This window comes from Pelecanus crispus, chromosome 2 (assembly GCF_030463565.1).
Source record: "Pelecanus crispus isolate bPelCri1 chromosome 2, bPelCri1.pri, whole genome shotgun sequence".
NCBI classification, from domain to species: Eukaryota; Metazoa; Chordata; class Aves; order Pelecaniformes; family Pelecanidae; genus Pelecanus; species Pelecanus crispus.
In genome coordinates, this window is record NC_134644.1 from 49,337,906 (window position 1) to 49,361,950 (window position 24,045).

A 24,045-nucleotide genomic window follows, 5' to 3' on the forward strand; every position below is an offset into this window, starting at 1 on the left:
ACATGCCCCAGTGAATGTACCCTGAACATTCTGATTTCTGTTGAGCAAAATTAAATTTCAAATTTAATTTCCAAATTAAGATATTTCTAAATCATTTTATTCCCCTCATCCCTATTCAACAGAAACCCCACCACACACATTCTTTATAATATTTTTTCTTCTTAGGACTATCACTGTAGAAACGCAGAAAGGAAGACTTCCTTTATACCTTGCTTACTCCAAGGAAAAACAAACATCAGTGTTCATTAAGTCTGAAACATCAAGTCCAGATCTTGTTTTATGAATATAAATTGGGGATGTCAGTGAACTAATAATAAAACACTCTAAATGATGTTTTTCTACAACTGCACCAGCTGACTCCATTTGAAAAATCTGTCCCATAGTCTTTTGCAGGTATGAAACAATAAACAGTTTAATTTCAGTTCCTCTTGAAGAAGAAATGAACAAAAAATTACAGTTCAGTTTTGGAATTATTTAGAATGCAAAGGAAAAGATTTTTTTATATATATCATGTTGCAAAAGCAGAATCACATGAAAATGCAACTCCCTCCTTTCTTTCACAAGCAATGCATAGACAGTCCAGTCATATTTTAAAGACAACTTGCTATAACACAATAACCCGAATAGTCATAGATGCTGTAATATTGGTGAGATGTAACTCGTGATGTTCACTACTTTTCCTGTCATACACTGAAACAATGTCAGCAAGATGGGGAATGAACAACAGAAAAGCAACAGTAATTTTGTGCTGCCTGGGAAATGTGGGAAATGTGGCACTGGACAGCCTGGACTATAATTTCCATTCTTTTCACCACCTCCTGTTCTCTTTGGGTTATTTACTGAGCTGAGTGACTACCAAAAAAGAAAGAAAAAACCCCAAACTCCACCTAATTCACAAATATGGATCAAATTAATTGAATAATTTTGATTTGTTTCACAGTAGTGCTACAAGTAGGTGTTCCTTCTTTTTACTTAGTGCTTAGAGTACTCATCTGAGATGTGGCAGACACAAGTTCAAATCCCTCCTTTACCAAAATTATTTGACTCTACATCTTCCAGAAAATAAAATCACCACCAGGCTGCAGAGTTTCAGAGGGCAAAGTGAAGATGAATAGTGCTTTCTGCCTCTTTCTCACTGCTGTTCACTTTGTTTACATATTTCCTAGTGTGCAAATTAGACTTCCTATGTCTCAGGCAAACATGTTAACCACAAGACCAGAAGGAAATTCTCTGAGTGCCCTGTAACCAGATGAATATTATAAATTTGGGACAAACTAAGAAATTATTAGAAGATACCGAGTAGACACTTTCTTTCTCCCACCTGTCTTACAATAGTAACTTTGTGTGTAGGACATTTTCTCCTGTTGTGCAAGATAAAGGTTCATGTTCTATCACCAGCCTAAGTAAGTTAATTCTTCCTGTGTCACAACTGAACTCCTTCGTCCTTTCCCACTCTCCACAATTGGGTGAAATCGCCCCAACACAGGACTGCAAGACAGTCTTTTGCTTTTGTCATAAGTGCTTCAAAATGGTGCTTGGAAAATGTGTCACTTTGCTTACTGAAACCAAAATTTTTGTTTTCTTTCCCTTTTTCAGCTCAAAAAAGCTTGAAAAAATGATCACAGATAAATCCATACTAGGTTAAGTGCTGACTGGCAAATTCAGTCAGTGACAGAACCTGAGCAGTTTCCCATGTGAGCAGCCTGGTCCATGAGTGCCAGCAGCAGTTTCATATCCAGCTGCCTTGACTGCAGTGACTTCCACCTTTTTAGTGTGTAGATTGTGCTCCACCAGCAGCAGTTACCTAAGGTAACCCTTGTGCCCATTAAAGCATGGGTTCTTTTGCAACCAGTCCACTTCAAAGCTAATCTAGCTATGCTTCAGCAAACCTTCAAGATAGATACATGCACTTAAAATGGGCAATTGTGTTTAAGGTAATTCTACTTAATGCCATAATTTCATAATTAAAATATATGCTAATGTGCCAAATTAACATAAACATGGATCAAATTGTTTAGGTCCACATCCATTATAATGCTTGGACAAGGGTAACTAGATTGATTTAGGAATTATATTTTTTATTTTGAAGCAACTTTTCCCAAAAAGTGTAAGGATTTAATTGTTGCAGAATATGACAAGTTTATAGCTGCCAAATGCACAGTAGAAATGGAGACAATCCAAGACAAGCAAGGAAATTTCCAAATGAAAGACATGCTACCAACATACTTACAGATTACCTACAGGATTCCTACAGGACCCTGTCTTAACCACTATGGCACATGAATTAGGGTATTCTTCCATTTTGGAATGTGTATAGATTTATTTAAGGTGTTGTGGTGCCCATTCTTTGGGCATAAAATAATTTCACTAGCAAAGTATACATGCCAATGGGAAGAGTAAAGCCACAGGAAGGAGAACTATTTGTCATATGCTTGGTCTTGGGTTGAAATATCATTTTTAAAGAGATGTTAGCAAAGATTTTCTATAAAATGCAGTTGTTACATATTTTTAAACATTCCTGAATGATGACATCCAGCATCACAAAAAAAATTGAGTTCATGTGTAAAGTGAAGTTACTATAAGGATTCCATAATAATTAGACTTCATTAGTCATAGTCACTCATCAAACACAATAAACCAGCAAATCTTATAAAAACTAATAATTTATGAATTTCATGGTAAGGGCTTAGGAAGAACAAGAAAAAAACTGAGAATCAATATAGATTCCTTGATCCAAAAAGCTTAGGAACCACCTATTTAAAAAATGGTATAGATTAAAAAAGCAGGAAATCCATTCCTGATTTTTGAGGCATATCAAAATATTCTAAAGAAATTATATTTTATGACCTGCACACTTAAATAATAGAGGGAGACGATCAGCTTACATCTGTTTTCAGAAAGACAAAGTATTATATATTTATGAAGTATGGATTACTCTCCTACACATTCTGCATAGGCATAATCACACCAAGAGAGACCAAAAAGGAGGGTGGGGACATAACAGTGGAGGAAGAAGTTCAAGTAAGTGCTGAAAACTGGGCATGGACTGACAAGAGAGTTGGGGAAGTCTGGGAGCCGTGGTCCTCTTCCCTTCCACTCCCATCCATCAGATGAAATGGATACGTAAGGTCATTCACACAATTCAGAGAAGAGAGCACTTGAGGCTTAGTGGGCTTTAGGGCCCTAAGAGACAGACTTTCTGGTAAATGGTAGAATACCTGTTGCAGACAATACTGTTGCAAAGAGCTTGACAGACGACCCTGAGTCAGGTTTGGGTATGACAGGAATGCATTGACTCGGACAATACGCAGAGGATCTTAAGTTTTAACATTTAGGCAACTCTATAAGTCTCTGCAAACTGGAATTTATTTACTCAGAAAATCCTTATGAAATCAAGTGTAGAAGTATTGTTATTCTTGTTTTGTAGAGAGGAAGTCAGCAGAGGCAAGCAGAGCAATCTTCTCAAAGCCAGTGAGCTACTGTCAGAAAGAGTGTTCTTAATCAGTAACAACAAAAATGTGAGCTCCAGAGCTTGTTCACAAGAAATTTCTTAAGAGAACTGAGGCCAAAAAAAGAACTTGACATAAGCAGTTACAAAAGGGGAGGTATAGATATACTCCAAGGGAAAAGAAAAGCAACACACACAAGTTGAAGAGCAAGTAGCTGCCCAGCAAGGCGTTTAAAGAACATATTGGTTGCAAGATTTATTCAATGATTGTATCTGAGGGACTGGTAATTTTAACCTACATGAAGTGTTGTTTGAAATAATTATTCTGATTTCACAGTGACAATGTAGAGAAGGAAAGAAAAAAGGAGGGGAGGGAAGCTGTGAAGAGGACTAACTGAGCAGGAAAGAGAAAAGAGAAACGCTGTTGCCTGGCTCTTGCTTCCGAGTTCATCCTCACGGCCGTGTTATAGTCTGGAAAAATTCCAAGCCCTGACAAGTGGAAACAGCACAGGTAGGCTGAAACATTAGGAATGCTTAGCAACTCCTTCATATTTTAACCTCATACTTACACTCAAAGAGAGAAATATATCACAGAGAAAAGGAACTGAATTATGATTTGATTAAATGGAATGTAAACAGTAATTTGAAAACAAAGGGCGATGCGATTTGTTGCGTAGTCACACAACATTCCTCTTGGATTTGAAATTCACCGGCAGCAGTTCCACCCCTTTTGAAAGTACAGCCTGACATCTGGGCTGTTCAGCCTGAGCAGCTGCTGGAGCTACGAAGCCTTTTTTCATCCTCTGCCAGGATGGGAGTGATATGGCTTCCCAACTCATCTAGGATCCTGTGTTTTTCTTTTCATATTATCCTCATTCTGCTTCAACAGACTACTGCAGAAAGAGAACTGAAGTTTGTGGTTGTAGTAAGTAGATTTGTTTTCTATTTTGTTGTGGGAAATACAGGGAATTTGACATGGTTGTCAAATCAAACAAGGTGTGCAGTTGCTTTGCCTCTTTTTAGACTGAGAAGTAACTACTGCTGCCCTTTTGCTTACTGAGTTTAAAGACTTTACTTGGAGAAGATAGGAATGCCTCTTGTTACAAGAATTTTCATCTCCCAACCCCTAGTTATTATTTCAAGAAAACAGAACAACTTAGATTTGTGGTAGATGCATAGTGCATAGGAGTTAAGAGATCGGAGGTCTAAGTTTACCTGTTCTTGCTTAATTTAGCCGACACTCTGATGCACAGTCTGAGAGCTGGCGATTATGGCTGATTATGGCCTACCTTCTCTGTGCTTGGAAGCTGAAGCTTAGGATGTTACAGAAGTTACCACAAAACCAGAAGTATTTTCCATTTCAGAATAACTGAATTGGCACGGCAGTATACTGAGAAAGAGAAAAGGGCATTTTTATGTAGAGATTTGAGATATATGTTGCAATAACTGCATTTAGGTTGAAAATGGACTGTAATAATTTTTTTGCTCGTCCATTTCTTATTTTAATGTAACCAGATGCTACTTCAATGTCACTTTCCCCAATACCTCAGGTAAAAGAGATTAATTCAATGAAATAGTCTGGATCGTGAAGGTTGCATCATAGTCCTTTTCATTCCAATTTCTTTTAATGAGTGGTATACTGATAAAGAATAGTTAGTCTAAAGGGAAATTTTCAATACAAAGTTGTGGGGATTGGAATTTGCATTTATGAATAGGAATTTTTAAATCTTCTTCTTCCACCTTTCTCTATTGGAGCCATTATGTGCACATACAGATAACAGACAGAAGTACTGGGTCCAAAACATATCATCTGGCTCTAGACAAATTATTTCGTATCTACTTGTCTATTGGCTGCATTGTAGATGTGCTGCTTGGAGAGAGGCCACAGTGCACAGGAAAAACCAGTTCCTGCTCCTGCTGAGGCATATTGCTCTGTCAGACACTACATACGGCAGGGACTCAACACTAATTCCAGTAACGTTCTGTGTATAGCAATATACTTAAATGTTGTTTCAATGATAAGAGGAAGAACTGGACACACAGATTAAATCAAGCAGTCACCAAGCCTTGGAGAATTAACACTTTGAAGGGAAGGAGACTTTTATTGAATTGCAGCTGTTACTGTGTTCTAACAGGCAATGGTTTTGCAGAAAGAGTTACAGGAAATGCTCACCATTGTGGAGATAGAGGCTTCCTATCCAAAATCAGCTGCTTACCACAGCTATGCAGCCACCTTCTCCACCTACCAAAAAAAAAAAAAAAAAAAAAAAGCAGCACTTTATTTATTTACAGCTTATCACAATTAATATTAAAATAATAAGCAAATTTAATTTAAACTCTCTTCCTTTTATTCCTGATACTTTTCCTCAGACTGACCAATCTGCCTAAAAAGTTACAGTAGGTTTAATCTTATTATTCACATACATCTCTTTTCTCAAGGCATGGTTTCTGTGTGTTCGATTGAATTTTGCCTTCTGAACTCACCAATTGAATTTTCATGGGAACAGAATTGCTAGCATAAATAAACAGGATAGGAATTGGCCCCAGAACATTTCACTGATACAATGGGATATAATGAGGGTATGGATACAGTCAAGGTAAGTCTTAAAAGGCATCTTTCTGAGATAATTCAATAGGCTTTTTCCAGCTATACTCTGGAAGTTGCTATGTTTTCACCTGAGAGTATTACTGCATTGTGAAAGTATGTCATAATGACTTTTTTAAACTTTCTTAGCAGGATTGCACAATATAAGATGCATCTGCGGGGGGGAAAAACCAGACAAATGTTCCCTTTAGCTCACTTTGAGAATTGTGCTATGCTCTGGGGAGGTGTCTTGCTCTATCCTCACAATTTCCATCTTTGTGCTGATTCTATGCACTTTGATTATTGGCCACAAGTCCTTTTGGCTGAAAAGCTCTAATTCAAACCAATTTGTCAAAATGCTATTTTAATTTTCTTTCACACACATACATATTAGCCTTCTCCATAATTCTTGTGCACTGAATTTAAACTAGACATAAAAGAAGAAAATAGGAAATATGTAGGACCATTGGGTGCTCAAGTAGAAATGAAATACTGATTTATTGCCTCTGTATAAAAAGTTCTGACTTGTAACTTCTGCCTCCACACAGACACTCATTTCACCTGTCATATATACAAAAGAGGTGTGTTTTTTCAGGTATTGTGATTTCATAATGTCTTTCTTCTTGCAACTCAGGATAGGAAGTGTTGACTGAGCATGTTATCTATTTGTCTAATCAAGCCAAGCCATGCTCAGTATTTCTGCATCTATGGTTCCCTGAACTGTCAGCATGACTGGTTCCATTTCTCTCTTGTTTCTTCTGGCTTCAGAATAAGCAATCTTTTTGTTTGAAGTTGAGTCTGTCAATAAAAATGTCTGTAAGAAGCTCACTATTACTCAGAGACAGATAATTCACTGTAATTCATGATATATCTGAATGAAGATTTTATATATATATACTACACATGCTATATTCTCAGTTCACCCTCTCATCTGCACCAGTTTTTCTCTGACATGATTTTTCACCTGACAACAATGGAAGCAGATGCTGGCCAAAGTCTGAGTCATGTGGCCATTTTGATCTGAAGTGATCACCCTCTCAAAGTTACAAAGAGTGAATGGGAGAACCCGGACACCAAAACAGGTTCAAGCTGTATTAGAGTTGAAAGAGAGGGTATTTGGTAACTATCCATCTATTGCTTTTGAGAACTGACTGAGATGAAGCACTTCAGATAGAAGTGCTGAAATTAATATACCAAACAGGTGCACTTTGCTCTTTTTGTGTACATCCTCCCTTCCTCCTTGATTTCTAGTGTCTTTTCACCTTTTATGATGCCTCCTTCTTCCTTCTCTCTCATCCTGCCATGTTCTATGTCTTCTGAAACATCAGAAAGGCAATCTGTAGGCCAGGAGTAATAAATGATGCAGCACACATATTTTTTACATTAATTTGAAGGATCAACTCCTTTTTAACAAAATCCAAATGATGAGTGTTGAGAAATACATATTGATGAGCAAGGCAAGCTTTGTAGAGATACATTTTCTTTCCCTAAAAGAATCAGGTGTTTTAATGAAAAAGACAGTCTTTCAAATACACAAGCTCTTCTTAAAGTTTTAAATTTTAAAAAAAAAAAGTTTCCTAAAATGTAGCTGACTATGACTGAACAAGTTAGCCTTTTAGGTCAAGTGGTTGTTCATAAGGTCATTGTTTCATTTCCGATTACAACTGAAGCAAGGGCATTTTCAGAAGTAGCAAGCGAGAAGCAGGTTTGAGCACAACAAAAAACAGCTGGCTGAAAAGCTTAGTCTTCCAATTCCTAAAAACAGGGTTCTGCTCTTAGAAGTATTTGTTTCTTTCTTGCTACTTCCAACTTAGTGCTAATATAATATTTATACGTCATTGCGCAATGAAGATGCATAAATACAAACACGGAACTGAACTTTTTTCAATTTTTGTGGACTTGAAGAAGCTGTGCTGCTTTTTAGAAGAGAACACCCTCCACTGCTTCCATTTCTTAAGGTTACAAACTGAGAAAATATTTTTCTTTACATCTCCTGCTCCCACATACCTTTGAATATCTTTTGATCTTTATGTCTTTGCCCTCTCACCTCTGTTCAGGTAAAATGCTACTCTCTTCTGGCTTATTGGAAGTTTTTAGGGGTTGACTCTTGCAACAGTGAAATATACACTGAGGGTGATGTTGCACATTAAGTATAAAGCATCATAAACCAGTATTTAAAATCTAACACATATTCAGTATTTTTTCACTAATAAAAAGGGCATATTTATTGGCCAACTCTTGATCCATTGCCACATATTGCCTAAAAAAATAGTCATTTAACCATGTCAGTCAGTTTGAGCAACCGCCAGTTACTCATAAAAATGCTTTTCTGTGAAGCTGGATTATTTAACAAGAAAGTATGCAGCTACATTGTAATTGGGAATTTAACCTTCCTTCTTTACAGAAGCATCAGCTTGTCTAGAAAAGCTAATGAATTCTACCTGACACCTATGTATGTCAGCATGTCAAAACACCAAGGAAATAAGCAGTGAGCCCCCATCACTCATTTTTCTTGCATGCAACTGAATCAATCACCAGACAATGTAGCTCTTTACCTATTCTCCTGTTCACTAGAGATGCAGTGAGAAATTATTATAAAGAACCAACTGAGATTCCAGATTAGTAAGAAAAGATATGTACAGGATTAAAAATTGTATAGAGAAGCAAAAATAAAATATTTAAGAAAGACTTTATGGACTATTTTGCTGTACTTGAACTCAGAAAAAAAAGGTGTTTTTTCTTGAAACTGCAATTTCATGTTGATCAACATGTTGATGATGCTGAAAAATAAATATTCATTTCAGGTTGGCCACATCTTCAGTCAAAATCAACTAGCAAAACAAAAAAATAATAAGCAGTTTTCTACATGGTTCTAATGGTAACATCTACTCTAGCAAACCTTGCTGTCTATTCTATAAAACGAACAGAGGGAGAAATCCAATTATATTTGCCTTTAAAGGATAGTATTTTCCATCTCTGAAGTACCTGTTCTAGCACAGGTTTGTGCACATTAGTACAGAAGGCTGATGAAAAGGGTGTGTGTTGTAATTAAAATGTTAAATCACGCTGCTTGTGTTTACTTCGAAAAATATAAACATGAAACACCTCCCAATGGGAGTGGCAAACTAACTAGCATGTGCAAACCTCTCTGATGTTTGGGCAAGAATGATGTGGCTTAATGAGGCAATGGAGAGCATTAATTATAATCAAGCTATATACCAGTGAGGTATTATGGAATAAATGTCATTTTATGAATAAATATATCATGCTTCCACATGGTCATTTTATTCTGCAAAGTCAGGAATGAGGTTGGTTATGTGAACATTGATACAAGCAAAGGTAACTTTTGCAACACTTTGGATCAGTATCCTGGAAGATTGTCTGGAGCCCTGTGAATTTGTATTCCAGCATTTCCTTTCATGTGAAACTTTTGTGGACTTCATTTTTCTAAGCTCACACACGGCATACTTAGGGAGGCTAGTTTGGAGTCTTTCAGAACTATTTAATCTAGGGTTGGCACTTTCTTTGTATGCTGGAATAAAAATTAAAAATGTCTCATTTAAGGTTTCTGATGTAAAAATCATATGATTGAATGTATCACACTAATATTCACCATGCTGGAGTGTCCAGGGTAAGAAAGTGACCAAACTCTTTTCTCTCACTGAATTTAACAGAAAAAAAAATCCTATAGATTTTCAAAAAGATTTTCATACACGTATGTAAAAATATTAATAAATATTAAGTAAGCTAACAGTGTAAATGTTTATACCTTTTCATCTTTATATTTTATATTTTAGGATGATTGAGAAATCAAACATAAGATCCATGTGTACATGGAATTACTTTTAAAGATACTGCTATGAAAAAAGCAGTTACCAACAGTTAAAAGTGTCTATGCCAAAGTAATTAAATGCTCATATAAGCACATCAGTAACTGGTTTAGTATACAGAGGTGCTGAGTGTCCAAAATTCAGTCAGATTTCTTGTCTAGCTGCCTAGCTATGGATGCAATCTCAGCATTAACATCTTGGCTGATTAATTTTATGTTCTAGGCAGAAGAATCATCAGGCTCATGACCACTAAATTCCTGTATAATTATACCTATTCTTGTGTGTAAAGAATGTACTCCAATCCTTCTTGATTAGGTTTCTGCAGATCTTCCAATGTTTTCATTTGAAAAATGGCACTAGAAGTATAACGTATGCTTGACTTCTAGCAAGGTAAGAAAGGAATGTTAATAGTAATTAACTCAATTTTTTGCTGGTAATTTTGTTAGGTTTTCCGACATGGTGACCGAACACCAGTTGTAAACTTTCCAACTGATCTACACAAAGAAAGTGAATGGCCTCAGGGATTTGGACAACTTACCAAGGTACATTAACTTTCTTAGAAGCACTTATATATGCTACTAAAATAGGAAGTGGGCAGATTTTTTTATGTGTCCCTCAGAAACATTAGCAAATCCCAAGTACTGATAGTTGGTATTAGCAATACCCCCTAATTCATAAACATTTTTGCAACATTATTCATCCAACTACTGTTAAATTGAAATCTTGTTCATCATAGCTTTATAACTACCTTCCTAAAAGCAACAACTTCCTGATAGCGTGTCTGCATTCAAATAAATGGCAAGTTTAAGCATTGTCTATACTCTTAACATTGATGAAGTTCTAATGACCATTAAGCACTGGGCCCTGTGACAGGGTAAAGGAACGACACCTGCCCACCAGGTCAAGTGATGAGTCCACACCTCATCATTTGACTGGCAACCACCTACTCACAAAACAAGGGAACTCTTGCAGGAGATGACTACTTATGTGTCTTCTAACAAGGCTGCTTCCAGCCCAGAGTTTCACTAGGAGGCACTGAACCTACTTCTTGCTCTGGCATTTCAACATCAAGCTTTAGCTGTATTTGACATGAAATTCTGGAGCAAAGAGAGGCCAGTGCATTTCCTAATAATACTTCATCGTGATGCGGAAGCATGAATCAGAGAGAGTTCAGCATTTAGTGTTTGAAGTGAGACTTGAAAGATCTGTAAAAGTCAGACACTCAGACAACACATTACTATCCCCAGGTACATAGCTTATGTTGTAAGAAGAAAAAAATTTTGTGCTTCGACACAGATTTTTTTTGAGAGCTTTTTGGTATTTTATTATCTTTTTAGCAACAGTAGTAAGATGTACTTCTCTGACAGCTAAAAGTTAAAACGTTCAGCTCACAGCTTTGGAAATGAATAACAGAAAAGACAGTGTGCAATCTAAGACAACTGTGGGGGCACCAAGGCAAAGATGGAAGAATGTTACTTAAGGCATGAAATGCAAGCCACAAATTTATCAGGTTGATAAAATAGCAGAGCAATGACAATAATAAATACTAGGTTATCAATTGTCCTTTCTCAGCTGTCACTAACCGACATACTCTTTACAACGTTGCTCATGAATAACTCTGGGAGCATCTCCAGAGCTACAGCACTATGGAAACAGTATTTGTATAGAATCAGGTGCATTGCCTTTCCTGTAGCAGATGCTGGAGTCTTAGCATTTCAGAGCGTATCATTTTTTCATTGATATATATATTTCTGTTAAAAATTCTAGATCACCTACAACATATACAGTACATTATACAAATGGTTAATGATCACTTAAGAACTGAATGCTGAAGACAAAAAAGAAAACAGGAAAGAAACTTCTACATTAAGATTCTCCAGTCACCTTAATTTAACAGTCTTCTGTACGCTTGCTTCACAGACTGGAATGCAGCAGCTATTTGAACTTGGACAGTACATGAGGGAAAGATATTCCAACTTTTTGAACAGCACATACAACCGGCAAGAGGTATATAGCAGAACTGTCTGGAGGACATTTCTCTGGCATAGCAAAACTATGGACTTGTGCTAGATAAAAGCACATCATCATATTCATTTCATTAATGGAAAAATTAAGGTAATAGAAGAACATATTTGGAAGTCGGGCTTTTATGTCAAGTTAAAAACATAGACTAAAGTCTAACTTCCAGCTCCTACATTCGGTTCGGGTCTTCCACTGCCCAGTTTTCCATGACTGAATAGCTCCACACCACCAAATTAATTGGCAATTTATAGATAGTGACCCAATATTGTTCTACCCTGTTGAAAGGTGAATGCATATCCAGCCATGTGATGGGCCATGCTCACATACTTCATCCTATAAAAGAGAGCCCTAACAGCTGTTTGGATGTGCTTGTCATACTGTACAGATCCATTGCAGGGAAGATATCACTACCATTTTGGCCAATACACAAGGGATGCATTGATGGGAAGGCATAAAGGACTATAGCTTAACCATGCTTCCAGAAGAGGTTTATGGTTTTAAGTGCCTTCTATCCCGAGGTATAGCAGATGGATCATAGGATCATTTAGGTGGGAAAAGACCTTTAAGATCATCAAGTCCAACCGGAAACCTAACACTGCCAAGTCGACTACTAAACCATGTCCCTAAGCGCCACATCTACACATATCAATGTTGCTCTGAATCTCAGAAGATGGAGAGCTTCCTTCTTTTAAATCATGCTTTCTTATTTGTCTTAGTTCACTCTGAGGGTCAGATTCCAAATTGAAAGATGCTTTGGCAATTCCATTTATGCAAATGCAGTAGGGCCCTAGAAAACTGAGTTATGATTTCACTGTTTTGACTTTATGCAAAAACATAAAGCTGAAAATGAGAAACCAGGATTGATGAGTTGGGTAAAATTTCCTTGTTATTTTTATCGTTTCCATTTTATTTTTAATTCTTTGCCATTCTATCTTCAGTTTTACATCCAAAGCACAGATTATGATCGCACCATTATGAGTGCCCAGTCATACCTTTCTGGCCTCTTTCCACCAACTAGCAGCCAAATTTGGAACCCTGACCTTCTCTGGCAACCCATTCCAGTTCATATTTTGCAAAAATCAACGGACCGGGTGAGTACTGTCTGGACATTTCCCATAATGCCTTAAACTTTCCCAGAAGCAAAAAAGAGGAAAAAGGGGGGGAAAGCTAAAAAATATTTTCTATTCTTTTTGAGTTCAATCTAATAGAAAGCATCAACTGCAGCTACTGGCTGACAAGCATGGCATAGGTCAACTGTAATAGCTGCATGAACATTCTACTTCTATAGTTGCAGAATACCTGAATTGTCATCCACACAACCATTTTCTTCAAGGTACAGCTCTAACATTTCTCTTGGCAAGGACAGTTTTGGACAGCATTATAGGGAAGTTGCCCTAAACCAAGAGACCAAGTGCTTTTCTAAGCACCAGTCAGCTACAGACCTCCCCTCCTTGGCAAGCTTGCTCCATAGTTTATTCAAGGAATGGAATTTCTACCAGCCACTGTAATGACCTCTCAGTTATTACTTCCTTATTCTGGTAGCACTTAGGCACCCTAATTACAGACAAGGGCCCTTTTATGCTCAGTGCTATACAAACATTTAATGAAACCCTAGCACTTGCCTTGCAGTTCATAAAAAGAGCAGACCTACCTGAATAATAGGTCTTGTAGAAGTTTTACTATGTGTAGCTCGCTCTGGCTGACTCAGGTTTAGATTTTAATTTCACTGGCTCCTGTGACAAGGACTGTGTAAGGAACAGTGTGTTGAAAAAGGACAAAAAGTTCTTGAGTGTAATGACAGAAAGGCTAATTTTCTTCTGCCTTTGAGGACAGAAGTTGACTTTAAGGAAACGTATACAAAAACCCTATTAAATAACTGCCTGTCCAGTCACTAACATCAGAGGATGAACTCTGTCATTAGGGGGTGACTGCACCTGCCTCCTACTGGCATTCCTCCATTCTTGGAAGCCATGGTTCAAAACAGGTACAGAGAGAAAGGGTGTCCACAAACTGGATTAGGCACAATGTGATTCAGCTTGAAACTTGGTTCTGTCCCTCAACAGAAAAAGAACGCTGTCACTGTTATCTAAATGTGGGACTCTAGGGGAAGTTCTTCCACCAGAAGACCGAAAAAGCATCAAAGTGGCCAGAGCTTTGGTCAGGTAAAACCTCAAAGCCCTTAGGGGAATCACAGTACAGTGCAATGACCTGCTTGGAGAAGGCAAGCTCATTTGTAGGCATCTCTAGTACCTCATCACTTCTGCAGCTGCTTCAGGAGTGGGTATTGATGTTTCACTGACACACACCTCTGCAGCAACTCAAAATTCCTGTTAAATATGCAAACCACCTAAAAAAAACATTGTTCCCTTGTTAAACCAAGCAGATGTTTGAGGGTATTTTCTAGCCCTGAGCAACACAAAGTGGGAAACTGTACAAGTCCTGTAAAAAAACCTAATCACAGTTTATTTTTCAGCCACTGAGATATATCAAGACCTGACAGGCAATAGTACCGAGTACTGCTTAATGAGGCCAAAGGGAGTGGCTTAATTAATAACACCTAGAGGGGGATAATTAAGCCATACAGCAAGAGAAACATTTGTTATTGTGTAATTAAACAACATTCCCTAGTTTCATATTGCAGCTTTGAGCCTTCACCCTCCCGTGCACTGCTGTTACAGAAAAAATGCACCCTTGGAAATTTGTCCAAGTGAAAGTGTGCTAGTGTCAGTTGGTGGCTGCTGCAAGCTTCATGTGATAAATTAAAGAGAAAAGAGAAGCACTGGAAGTGCAGTCTGCTAATGTTCACCCCAAGACAGAATAGATCTTCTTGCACATACATAAGCCATAGATATTGAAGTTAATTTTTCCACTGTATATTAAGTCAGTTCCTTGACATGATTTGTATGGTTATAGGATAATGTTAGTGCTGGGTCAAAAATGCTCTAGTGATATGACACAAAGTGCTGAACCAGCACAACCTTATTTTGCTCATAACTTCTTACTGACACTTTGTGCTGGATCAGTTATCATCTGTCCTTCTGCAATCGGCAAAAAGCATATTTGCCAGAGCACAGAGTTTGATGGACACATATGAATTTACACATAGTTCAGATCAAATATGTACTATCTGGTGACCTCGTAATGCATACACTTGGAGTTATTAAAAGTGAATGACAAGAACAGAGCCATTAGGCTCATAGCTTTTGATATTTCAGGAGCACAATTTATTTTTGAGTTCTGTCCATTAAGTGGTACTTAAAATGCTTACCATGATACACTGCTTACCTCCAAAGAGATGAGAGCAGGATGTGTAGATGCAGAAGCAATTCAGATTCCAGTACCAGGTGGAGTCAAGCTGCATCTGGGGGCATTCAGAAATTAAGAGGGAAATGGTAGCTTTTTAAAATTCCTGATCATGGACCCTGATACATTTCTCAAAGCAACCTCTTGACAGACACTCATAATTGCTTTTTGCCAAAATCAGTTAAACTGAGGGAAATCAAGCTATCATAGCCACAAGTAGCCACTGAAAAGTCAAGTTACCACAGTCCATTGCTTATGTTAACTGAATTAATGAACAAGGTACCCAAACAAACCATTATCGAGTAGCTGTAGCACAGCCATGAACCTATCTAACAAATCTTACATCAGCAATCTCAGCAATAGAAAAACTAGATGTGTGTTGATTAATTCTAGAACTATTCTAAGTTTTATTTCTCTTGTTTCAGAGCCTGCATTTTCCTCTGCCTGACTGTCCCCGTTTTGATGAACTTCAGAATGAAACACAAACATCTAGTGAATTTCAAAATAGAATACAACCATACAAGGTAAGGCAAAATAAAAAGGAAAAAAAATCTAAGAAGGAGGAAAGTAACTAAGATGTAGAAGTTATGCAATTGCATTGTTTCCTTTTGCTAAAATGCAAAAATAAATAAATGGGGGGAAAAAAAATCCTGAGGACTCTCTTAAAATCAGAAATTTAGGCCAATATGATCAAAAATTATGTATGATATGCTTATGCATTTCTCATGCTTTTCTATATTAATCTTTTAAAATGTGCATTTAACATTAATTTTCTGAGAGTATTTAGAGCTGCATATAATTAAAGTTCCATGATCTGAGGGGAGAAGAAATTTCTGAATGCAGCAATTTCCCGTTTTACAGGGCAGTACAAAATGAATTCTAAAAAAATCTGATAAATCTGAACCTCGGGAAGGTTTATGCCTTCCTGCTGTGACTTTCTGAAGTTGACACTATGACAGAGAACTAAAGCAAGGCCAACCAGGCGAACACTGTGACTTATGTAAATTTCTCTGAGATGCATTTTGGAACCAGCACAAGACATGCTTCTGTTTTAGCCCTGACACAAATCTTGACAGTCAGAGATTCAAAATTTCCCATTCCAGTGGTGCAGCAGGATGTAGGTATATGGATGATATACCTGCCTCGAGTGACCGTGTTCTTGTGGGTAATAATTGCTCTGGATAGTGGTTACTGCTGCTTTCTTGTTTGCCTACCATGCACTTCATAATAGCACTACTGCACAAATAAAGCAGGGGTATTGTGTTCCTCACACCCTGACTGCACCTGTACACATTCTCTCAAAGTCACTTCAGGCTTACTGCTTGGGGTAAACCCAACATTTTCCTTTTTCGGTTTATTTCTAACTTTCTGCTAGCTCAGCTACTCTGGTCAGCCTCACTCACCTGCAATGGGAGGTGAATTATGACTTCATAGCTATCCTCTCTCTCAGCTACTACTATAAAACAGGTAACATGGGAATAAGGGATATTAAGGAGTCCCTTTATTTTTCTGTGGTAGCATGTAGCAATAATCCCTATGGGAACTGTTGTGGAGCTATTATTTAGATATTCAGCTCCCCTCCAATAGCGGAAAGAAAACCTAGCTTCCTTTTCACATTCTTTTGGCCTCATCCTGAATATTTGCCTCAGCTCTCTTCAATTTTCTATTCTCTCCTCATCTTTTTTCTCATATTCCTTTTCCCTTAGCGCCTTCCTGTTCCTTATATCTGAAGGCTTGAGGTGAATGAGGTAGCCTCCTGGAGCCATCAGAAGAGGAAGAGAAAGGTGCAGCAGAGAGAGCACCAGACTTATCCATAGCAGGGCTGAGAAAAAGCAATGTCTGAAATAGAGATCAACACCTTGAAATGGTTACAAAATGAAATCTGCAACCAAAATCTTCCACTATAAGGGTTTCACCTGTGTAAAATTAAACACTATTGTATTGCCGGGTTGGGTGCTAATAAAACTGTATGTTTTACATATATATATAAATGTAAATGTAAATGTAAATACATATGTTCCATATGTATTGAGTACTTGTGGTATACTTTTCGTTTTTTCTCCCCTCCCAGGATTTTTTACAAACTATGGCAGTTAACACAGGACTTGAACTAAATCATCTTAAAATACTGGACAATTTCCAACTCTGGAATACATATGATACTCTACACTGTGAGGTAATAATTCGGCAATAGAGATCAGGAAAGAATATAAGTCCTAAATTGGGTTTCAATTAAACCATGGCAATGTGGTTTCATAGGAATTAGTTGCATTCCCTCCTGGATTTGCCTTTTTTTTTTTTTTTTTTAATTTGAATCTAAGTGCTAATTTAGTGCATTGGTAAAAGATAACCCAAAAACATGGTTTACACTTGGGAAACTGTTGTTTCCATTTGATGTTTTATCCTGAAGTACTGGTACTGAAACCCATTCCCTTTATTCCCTCATTTTCCTTCCCAATATGCTGCTATAGAATTATTTGAGCATGCTGCCTAGGACATATTTATGATTTTTAACAGGAAAATGAAATTATTTGCTTTAACCTATCAACAGGTAAACATCAAAATACTTAGATGTTGAAAATGAGAGGTGAGGTAAGATTATGATTTATCATTTAGAAAATTAGCAGATGATTGGTACCAGTGAATAAAATCAGACTGGTCCCAAGCATGGGATGATTCCACTTGGCCCCAGTCATTAGCAGCAACACATGAAGGCTGTTGAACATATACTCCACACACTGAGGCACTTAATACTATAAGACACTGTCAGTCTTACCTGACTAGAGAGTGACGCTTGTCTGTAAATGGCCAGTGATGGAGCTGGTATTTGGACAACTGTATGGAAAAAGCAGGAAAGGATGGAGCTAGGTTGTACCCTGAAGACCCAGAGGAAAGGAAGAGGACATATGTCTGCAATCTTTCACACTAGCAAAACCAAAACCATATATCCCTACAGCAAGAACACATTATACCTACAAGAGATCCCCTTCACACAGGTGTTTCCCCTCTTCCCATTCACCCAGTTCAGGTTGATCCCCATTCCCACGAAGGGTATTTTAGGGCATGCTGATAAGTTAAAACCACACAGGGCAAAGAATTGCAGGACAGCCTCAGAGTGTCTAAATGTAGTAGTGTGAGGCTGGGTAATAGGATGATGGAAACCAGTAGAAGAAAAAAAAAACCACATTATTTTGTTTTCCTTTATCACTAGGGTATTCACAATTATACTCTCCCTGTATGGGCCACCAAAGATGTAATCGACAAGATGGAAAAACTGGCAGAACTGTCCTTATTATCACTATTTGGGCTTTATAAAACAGAAGAGAAATCACGACTACAAGGAGGTAAATCACAAAATGCATAGGTCTCGGAAAGGAGGAGACAATGCTTATGATAACATGCAACACCCTGTCACCTTACTCATGCAAAATTATTGACACAGAACCTTGATTTGTAACTATGGCATTGGATGCCTTATTAAGCATGAAAATATGTGCTGAACGCTGGCATTTGCATGGATGAGATATTGAAACAAGATGTAAACATTAATGTCTTTAGTTACCCCATAGTTTTTAAGGGATTAGGATTTTAAGAAAGATTATAGAAATCCAAGGGAAAAAATCAAGCCCTCATGGGTATGATCATTACTTGTCTGATATTAGGTTAGATTAAGTTCTGTTTCTCCAACGTTTATTCTAATTGTTTCCTGATCCTTGTTTTTCCCTTTGATGTACTGGTTATATATTGTGCCAAAACTTTGGCAACACATTGGTGGCTCTCTGTGAGACTGATATAAAGCTGCTCCAAAACAGTCTGATAAGAATAGATGATGAGAGATTCAAGTTATGTCTATGCTGCAAAAACTGGCAAGAAACGGGGGCGCGTAGGCTATGCACATTCTGATACTACTTCAGGACACAACCCAGGCATTTATCATGATCCCAGATGTCCACGAGCAGGAAACCCAAACAAGTGAGCTTGAATATCTGCAGGCTGGACTTTTGGGGCTAGGCTTTGTAATGCACCTACCCTGCTTTCTAGACCCAGGTACAGAATTATTAGCAGCCTCATCATCCAGGCATATACATCACTGGATCAAGCCATATAGTAACTACAGGCTCAGACCTGCATTGAAGGCCACTAGCTGGTAGCTGGCCATATCATGTGGTCAGGACTTTTTCTGTAGTGTTCATGGGCATACCAGTTATGCCCTGTTTCCCTAGAATGGTATAAACCGCACTACAGGGAATTTCTGCTGCCCTTATCCCATTGGCTTTAGAATATCTCTGGTCTGGAGAAGCAGTACAAAAGAGCTTTGGAAAAATGAAGAATTGACCCTGTGTGACTTGTTGGAAGTAAACAGTTAAAAATATTTCTTCAGCATCTAGAGAGGTAGAGGCTAGCACAGCTGTCATTACTGCAACACTCCGAACAGACAACAAATGATGCAGAGGACGTCTCAGCATAACAAAACTGGAAGGGTCATTAGTCCCAGTTCTCAGGATAGTTCTAGATGATTTTTTGTAAATCCTGCCACTTCACTTGACCTGGATGATGAATGATATATTTCACCTCTGTAATATCTTCTCTCCAGTTATAAACTTGTAGTAAGCTAAAAAATGAGTATAAGGCCTGAGTAGATATCTTCTATTTGATACACAAAATCTTTTGCCTTTTTGGTTTCTATGCAAATGTTGTATCTTCATTTTCCTTTTCCTTGTTCCCATCTTTTTAAGGTGTCCTTGTGAATATTATTTTAAATAGTATTAAACAAGCTGCCAATTCTTCAACAAAAAGAAAAGTGGAGGTCTACTCTGCAGTGAGTATTTTCATCTTTCATCAATCTTGCTATGATTTTACCAGTAAAAGACCCTTAAAGAGAATAATCAAAGTCTCCTTGTAAGTTAAATGAAAGAATAATATAATACAGTTCAATTCAGCTAACAAGCTGAACACCAGTCAGTACAAGAACACAGCAGGAGCATAGATCTCACCTCAGTTTCAGTCAAACTGTACTTGGTAAAGAAACCTATGTATTTTATCATCCATTTTTTCTGCAACTTAATGGTGCAGTTTCTATAAGTTGCATCTTTCCTTAAGTGCTCCTAACCCAGAGATACTGGCACATAGCAGAACTTCACCTGCCCCTCCAAACCCTTCCTCTGCTTAGAAAGGAATGATACAGCTGTGGATTCTTTTTTTTATTATTATTTTAGAGGATAAAGAGGACCATTTGGGTCAGACCAAGATCCACTTAGCTCATTCATTATCCTGTCTCTAACAATGGCCAATGGCAGGGTAGAATGTGAGAATAATGCCAGCACAGAGTGATGCTTCCCCTGGTACAACCTTCCAGCACACTGTGGCTTAGGGACGTCCTGAGATAGAATCTCTGTCTGTGTGTTTAACAGCTCTTGACAGACTTTCTTCCATCAATTTACCTAATCACTTTTTTAATGCGTTTATACTTTTGGCCTCTGCAACACCCTGTGGCAATGACTTGTGTGTTAAAAGGAGTACTTGAAACTTAATACTGATTTAGCTCCTTCCTAGCATTTCTATTGTGAGAAACAGGGAATAGTCATTCTTTATTCACTTTTGAATGGTCACACATGAATTTACTATTTTCTGTCATGCCTCTTCCATCTTTCCTTTTCCAAGACAGAGGCCTACCTTATTTAATCTTTCCTCATATAGAAACCACTCAATACCTTACATCTTTCTTGCTGCCTTTTCTACATGTTTTCTAGTTCTACTATATTCTTTTTGAAAAGGAAGAAGAGGTGCATCCAGAATTTTCGCTGCTGCTTAAATGCCTTGGGGCCAAGTACACTCTTTATTTTTGAAACTGATCAGTATAAAAAGTTCCAGATCCTGAAAAATAATTAAAAGGTAGCTGTTAGACTATAATATAAACAAGCCTAGCAAATATGTATATAAAGATGCTTGCAAAATTTAGGCATCAAGGTGTTTGAACTTCCTTCCTTCAGCTCTTTCTCCTGGGATACCCTGCAAGAGGAGGGATAATGGGGAGAGGAAGGGACTGCAGGTGGGTGGGTAACTGACTCCATCAAAATAGAAGCTAAACTGAGATTTTATTGTATAAGTCCAAACAGGAGGAACACCAATTTAAAAAGTTCTGGAGTGTATGTGGAGGCGAAGAGAATAGTCTTTGTATGCAACTATTTGTCTGGTAAACTATCTTAAAAATAGTACTTGTATCTTCACTTGAAATGCCATAGGATATACTACCTTATACTGCCTTAATCTGACCTTGGAACAGAAAATACTCCTGAAGGAAAGAGTGGCAAAATGCACTGAAAAACTAGATTTATTTCTCAGACCACATCTTCCTTTCCCCGAGTACCTCTGTCTCCAAAATATTGCCAGATGATGTAAGACACATACTGCAGTAACTCTTTGGAAATGTTCCCTGCTGTCTGTAGTAATCTGGTAACATGTTTTTCTCAATGGTGAATATACTGAATATGTTTTTATGGTCAAATTTACACCGGTTTTGTTTTATCTTGATTTCCACTCCCTTGCTACTCTTGTCTCATTACTCTGGATAAATGGTAGTTGACTTAACTGACTTTCAAGGTTGGATTTTTTTTTTCCCAATAGCATGACACCACAGTTGGGGCCCTCCAGATTGCTCTCAATATTTTCAATGGAAAACTGCCACCATACGCTGCTTGCCAGTTTTTTGAACTCTACCAAGAAAGCAGTGGGCAAGTATCTTCTAATCTATGCAAGAACAAGGAGTGTTTAGAATTTGGTTCCCCTTTCCCCAAAATCATTTTCCTCTCAAATATTGTGCGGAGATACAAATTTGGTTTAAACTGATACTTCACTAAGCAGTTCACAGACAAAAAGTTATATTAAAACCAGGAAAAATTACGTTTGCTGGATGTGCATGTATCTGGGTGCTTTGAAAGATAGGAAGAAGAAGAAAACAGGCCTTACCAGCTGGAAGTAAATGGTAAAATAAATTTTCCTGCTTCTTCAAATGATAGCAACATTTCCAAGACATCTCATAAATCCCAAGGTAAACCAGTTGGCTTAGAAGAGCCTGGTGCTGTTGTCAAGGAGCCTTCAGAAGGGCCTTTTGAGCTGACTGATGATCTGTGCAGTAACGTAACCAGCTTTGGCAAAGTGGGCTTTGCAGATGTCTTTCACAAAGCCTCCATTCTTGAAGAACAGGTTCTAGAGTAGGATGTTAGAGACTATTTCCAACATTGTGTCTCTAAATAGGAAACCTTGTATTTAAGAACCTTTTTAAAAAAATCTTTTCAACGTTGTTAATCAGGCGATACAGCATTGAAATGCATTATCGCAACGACTCTTCAAAGGATCCTTACCTACTCACTCTGCCAGGATGCACCTCTTCTTGTCCACTTGAGAAGTTTGCTGAACTAGTTTCTCCTGTGATTACAGAAAATTGGTCAAAAGAATGTGGGAAGAAAGACAAAATGAAAGGTAGTGTAACAGCTCTGTATTTTCTACATAAGACATGGAGGCAGATATTGTATCAATGGGTCCAAACTTTGTACATTTCACACAATAGATAGATCTCCCTTTAGCAAGTGTAGGCCAGCTTTACCATAGACAGGGAAAGCCGACAGAAATTACATTTCTTTGACAATGTGAAGAGTAGACTTGCCCACCAGTGTGAAGGCAGTGCTATTACTAGCATACTCACAAAAGGAGCTACCTAAAGGCCATGGAAAAAAACTAGAGCTCTGCTTGTTGGAAATGTCCAACAGAAATACGGGTATGGGTGCTATGCAAGGAGTCCTGTGTACATTGGACGCATCAGACCTTTTGCAGATGGCTTGCACATGGACAGTAAGATTGATGCATCTGTATTTCGGGCATGTGTACTATGTATTGAGGATACCTTAACCTCCACCGTACACACAGAGCGCAGCTGATCCATGCAGATATAGCAGCTACTTGCATCGGACTGCCAACAGGTGACAGCTGATAACCTCTTCCTGCCTGAACATTATTTCCAGAAGGGAAGTGAAGGGCAAGGCAACACACATTACTTTCCAGTAGCCCTGGTACTTCCCCCTTCCTGCATATATTCAGTGTTTTGCTGATCCCTGATGAAACTCCTCCTTTGCATTAACTACACATGGTCCCTCTTGCCCTGTGAAAACCTAGGAGTAAGGTTTACCCATGCACAGGAAGCTACCTATGCATTGCCATGGTTGAAGTATACGTTTTTATACTTATGTTGCCTATGTCAGTAAATGCAGGCCATGTGATCTTGCCAGAAATACGAACAAAATGTAGCTACATTTCCATTGTACATATTTGTAATTAGACTGTTACCTCTGTATCCAAAATTATATACATTTATGTCTTTCATTAATTCCCTTTTCCTTTATTGTTTTTCCTTCACAGATATTTTTATCGGATTTGATGTTGCTGTTGGCCTGTTGTTCATTTTTGACCTTGTACTGCTCTACCTCCTTTATCATTATGGACGCTGCAGGCGCAGAAACAATTACCAAGACATTTAAAGGGGAGGTAAAGAAATGAAAGGGAGAGCAGACAAACATCAAGCAATCCTTTAAGTTGCTTATATCCATCAGTTTGCTCTGGCCAAATTAATCTCCACAGCATATTCAATAAACTTGAAGAGCTGAGGTATCTGCGGCCTAGCTTCTAAAAGACTAAACATCTGCAGTGAGAAATACTGTAGAAATACGTTATTGTTAAGAATTTATTTTTGTAGGAAGATGGAATTACTCCAATTTCTATCTTTAGGTTTTCCACTACTATTAATCACTCTTAAGCCAACCAGTGAGGTGAAGGGATGGTATTGCCTATGCTTTCTTTTCATATTG

At 37.9% G+C, this 24,045-nt stretch overlaps 1 protein-coding gene across 1 annotated transcript; it reads left to right on the forward strand.

The window, feature by feature from the left end:
- The first annotated feature begins 4,259 nt into the window (after positions 1-4,259).
- Positions 4,260-23,718, forward strand: LOC104027220 (prostatic acid phosphatase). The gene is made up of 11 exons (XM_009477892.1): positions 4,260-4,373; positions 10,309-10,404; positions 11,783-11,869; positions 12,823-12,975; positions 15,613-15,711; positions 17,259-17,363; positions 18,399-18,531; positions 19,924-20,006; positions 21,812-21,918; positions 22,497-22,666; positions 23,600-23,718. Exons 1-11 carry the CDS (start codon positions 4,260-4,262, stop codon positions 23,716-23,718), a joined length of 1,266 nt encoding a protein of 421 aa, XP_009476167.1.
- The last annotated feature ends 327 nt before the right edge of the window (positions 23,719-24,045 follow it).

Coding starts and splice junctions, on each gene's coding strand:
- LOC104027220 (XM_009477892.1), top strand. CDS start 4,260: ATGGGAGTGATATGGCTTCCCAACTCATCTAGGATCCTGTGTTTTTCT. Junction 12,976..15,612: donor TGCAAAAATCAACGGACCGG/GTGAGTACTGTC, acceptor CTCTTGTTTCAG/AGCCTGCATTTTCCTCTGCC. Junction 15,712..17,258: donor ATAGAATACAACCATACAAG/GTAAGGCAAAAT, acceptor CTCCCCTCCCAG/GATTTTTTACAAACTATGGC.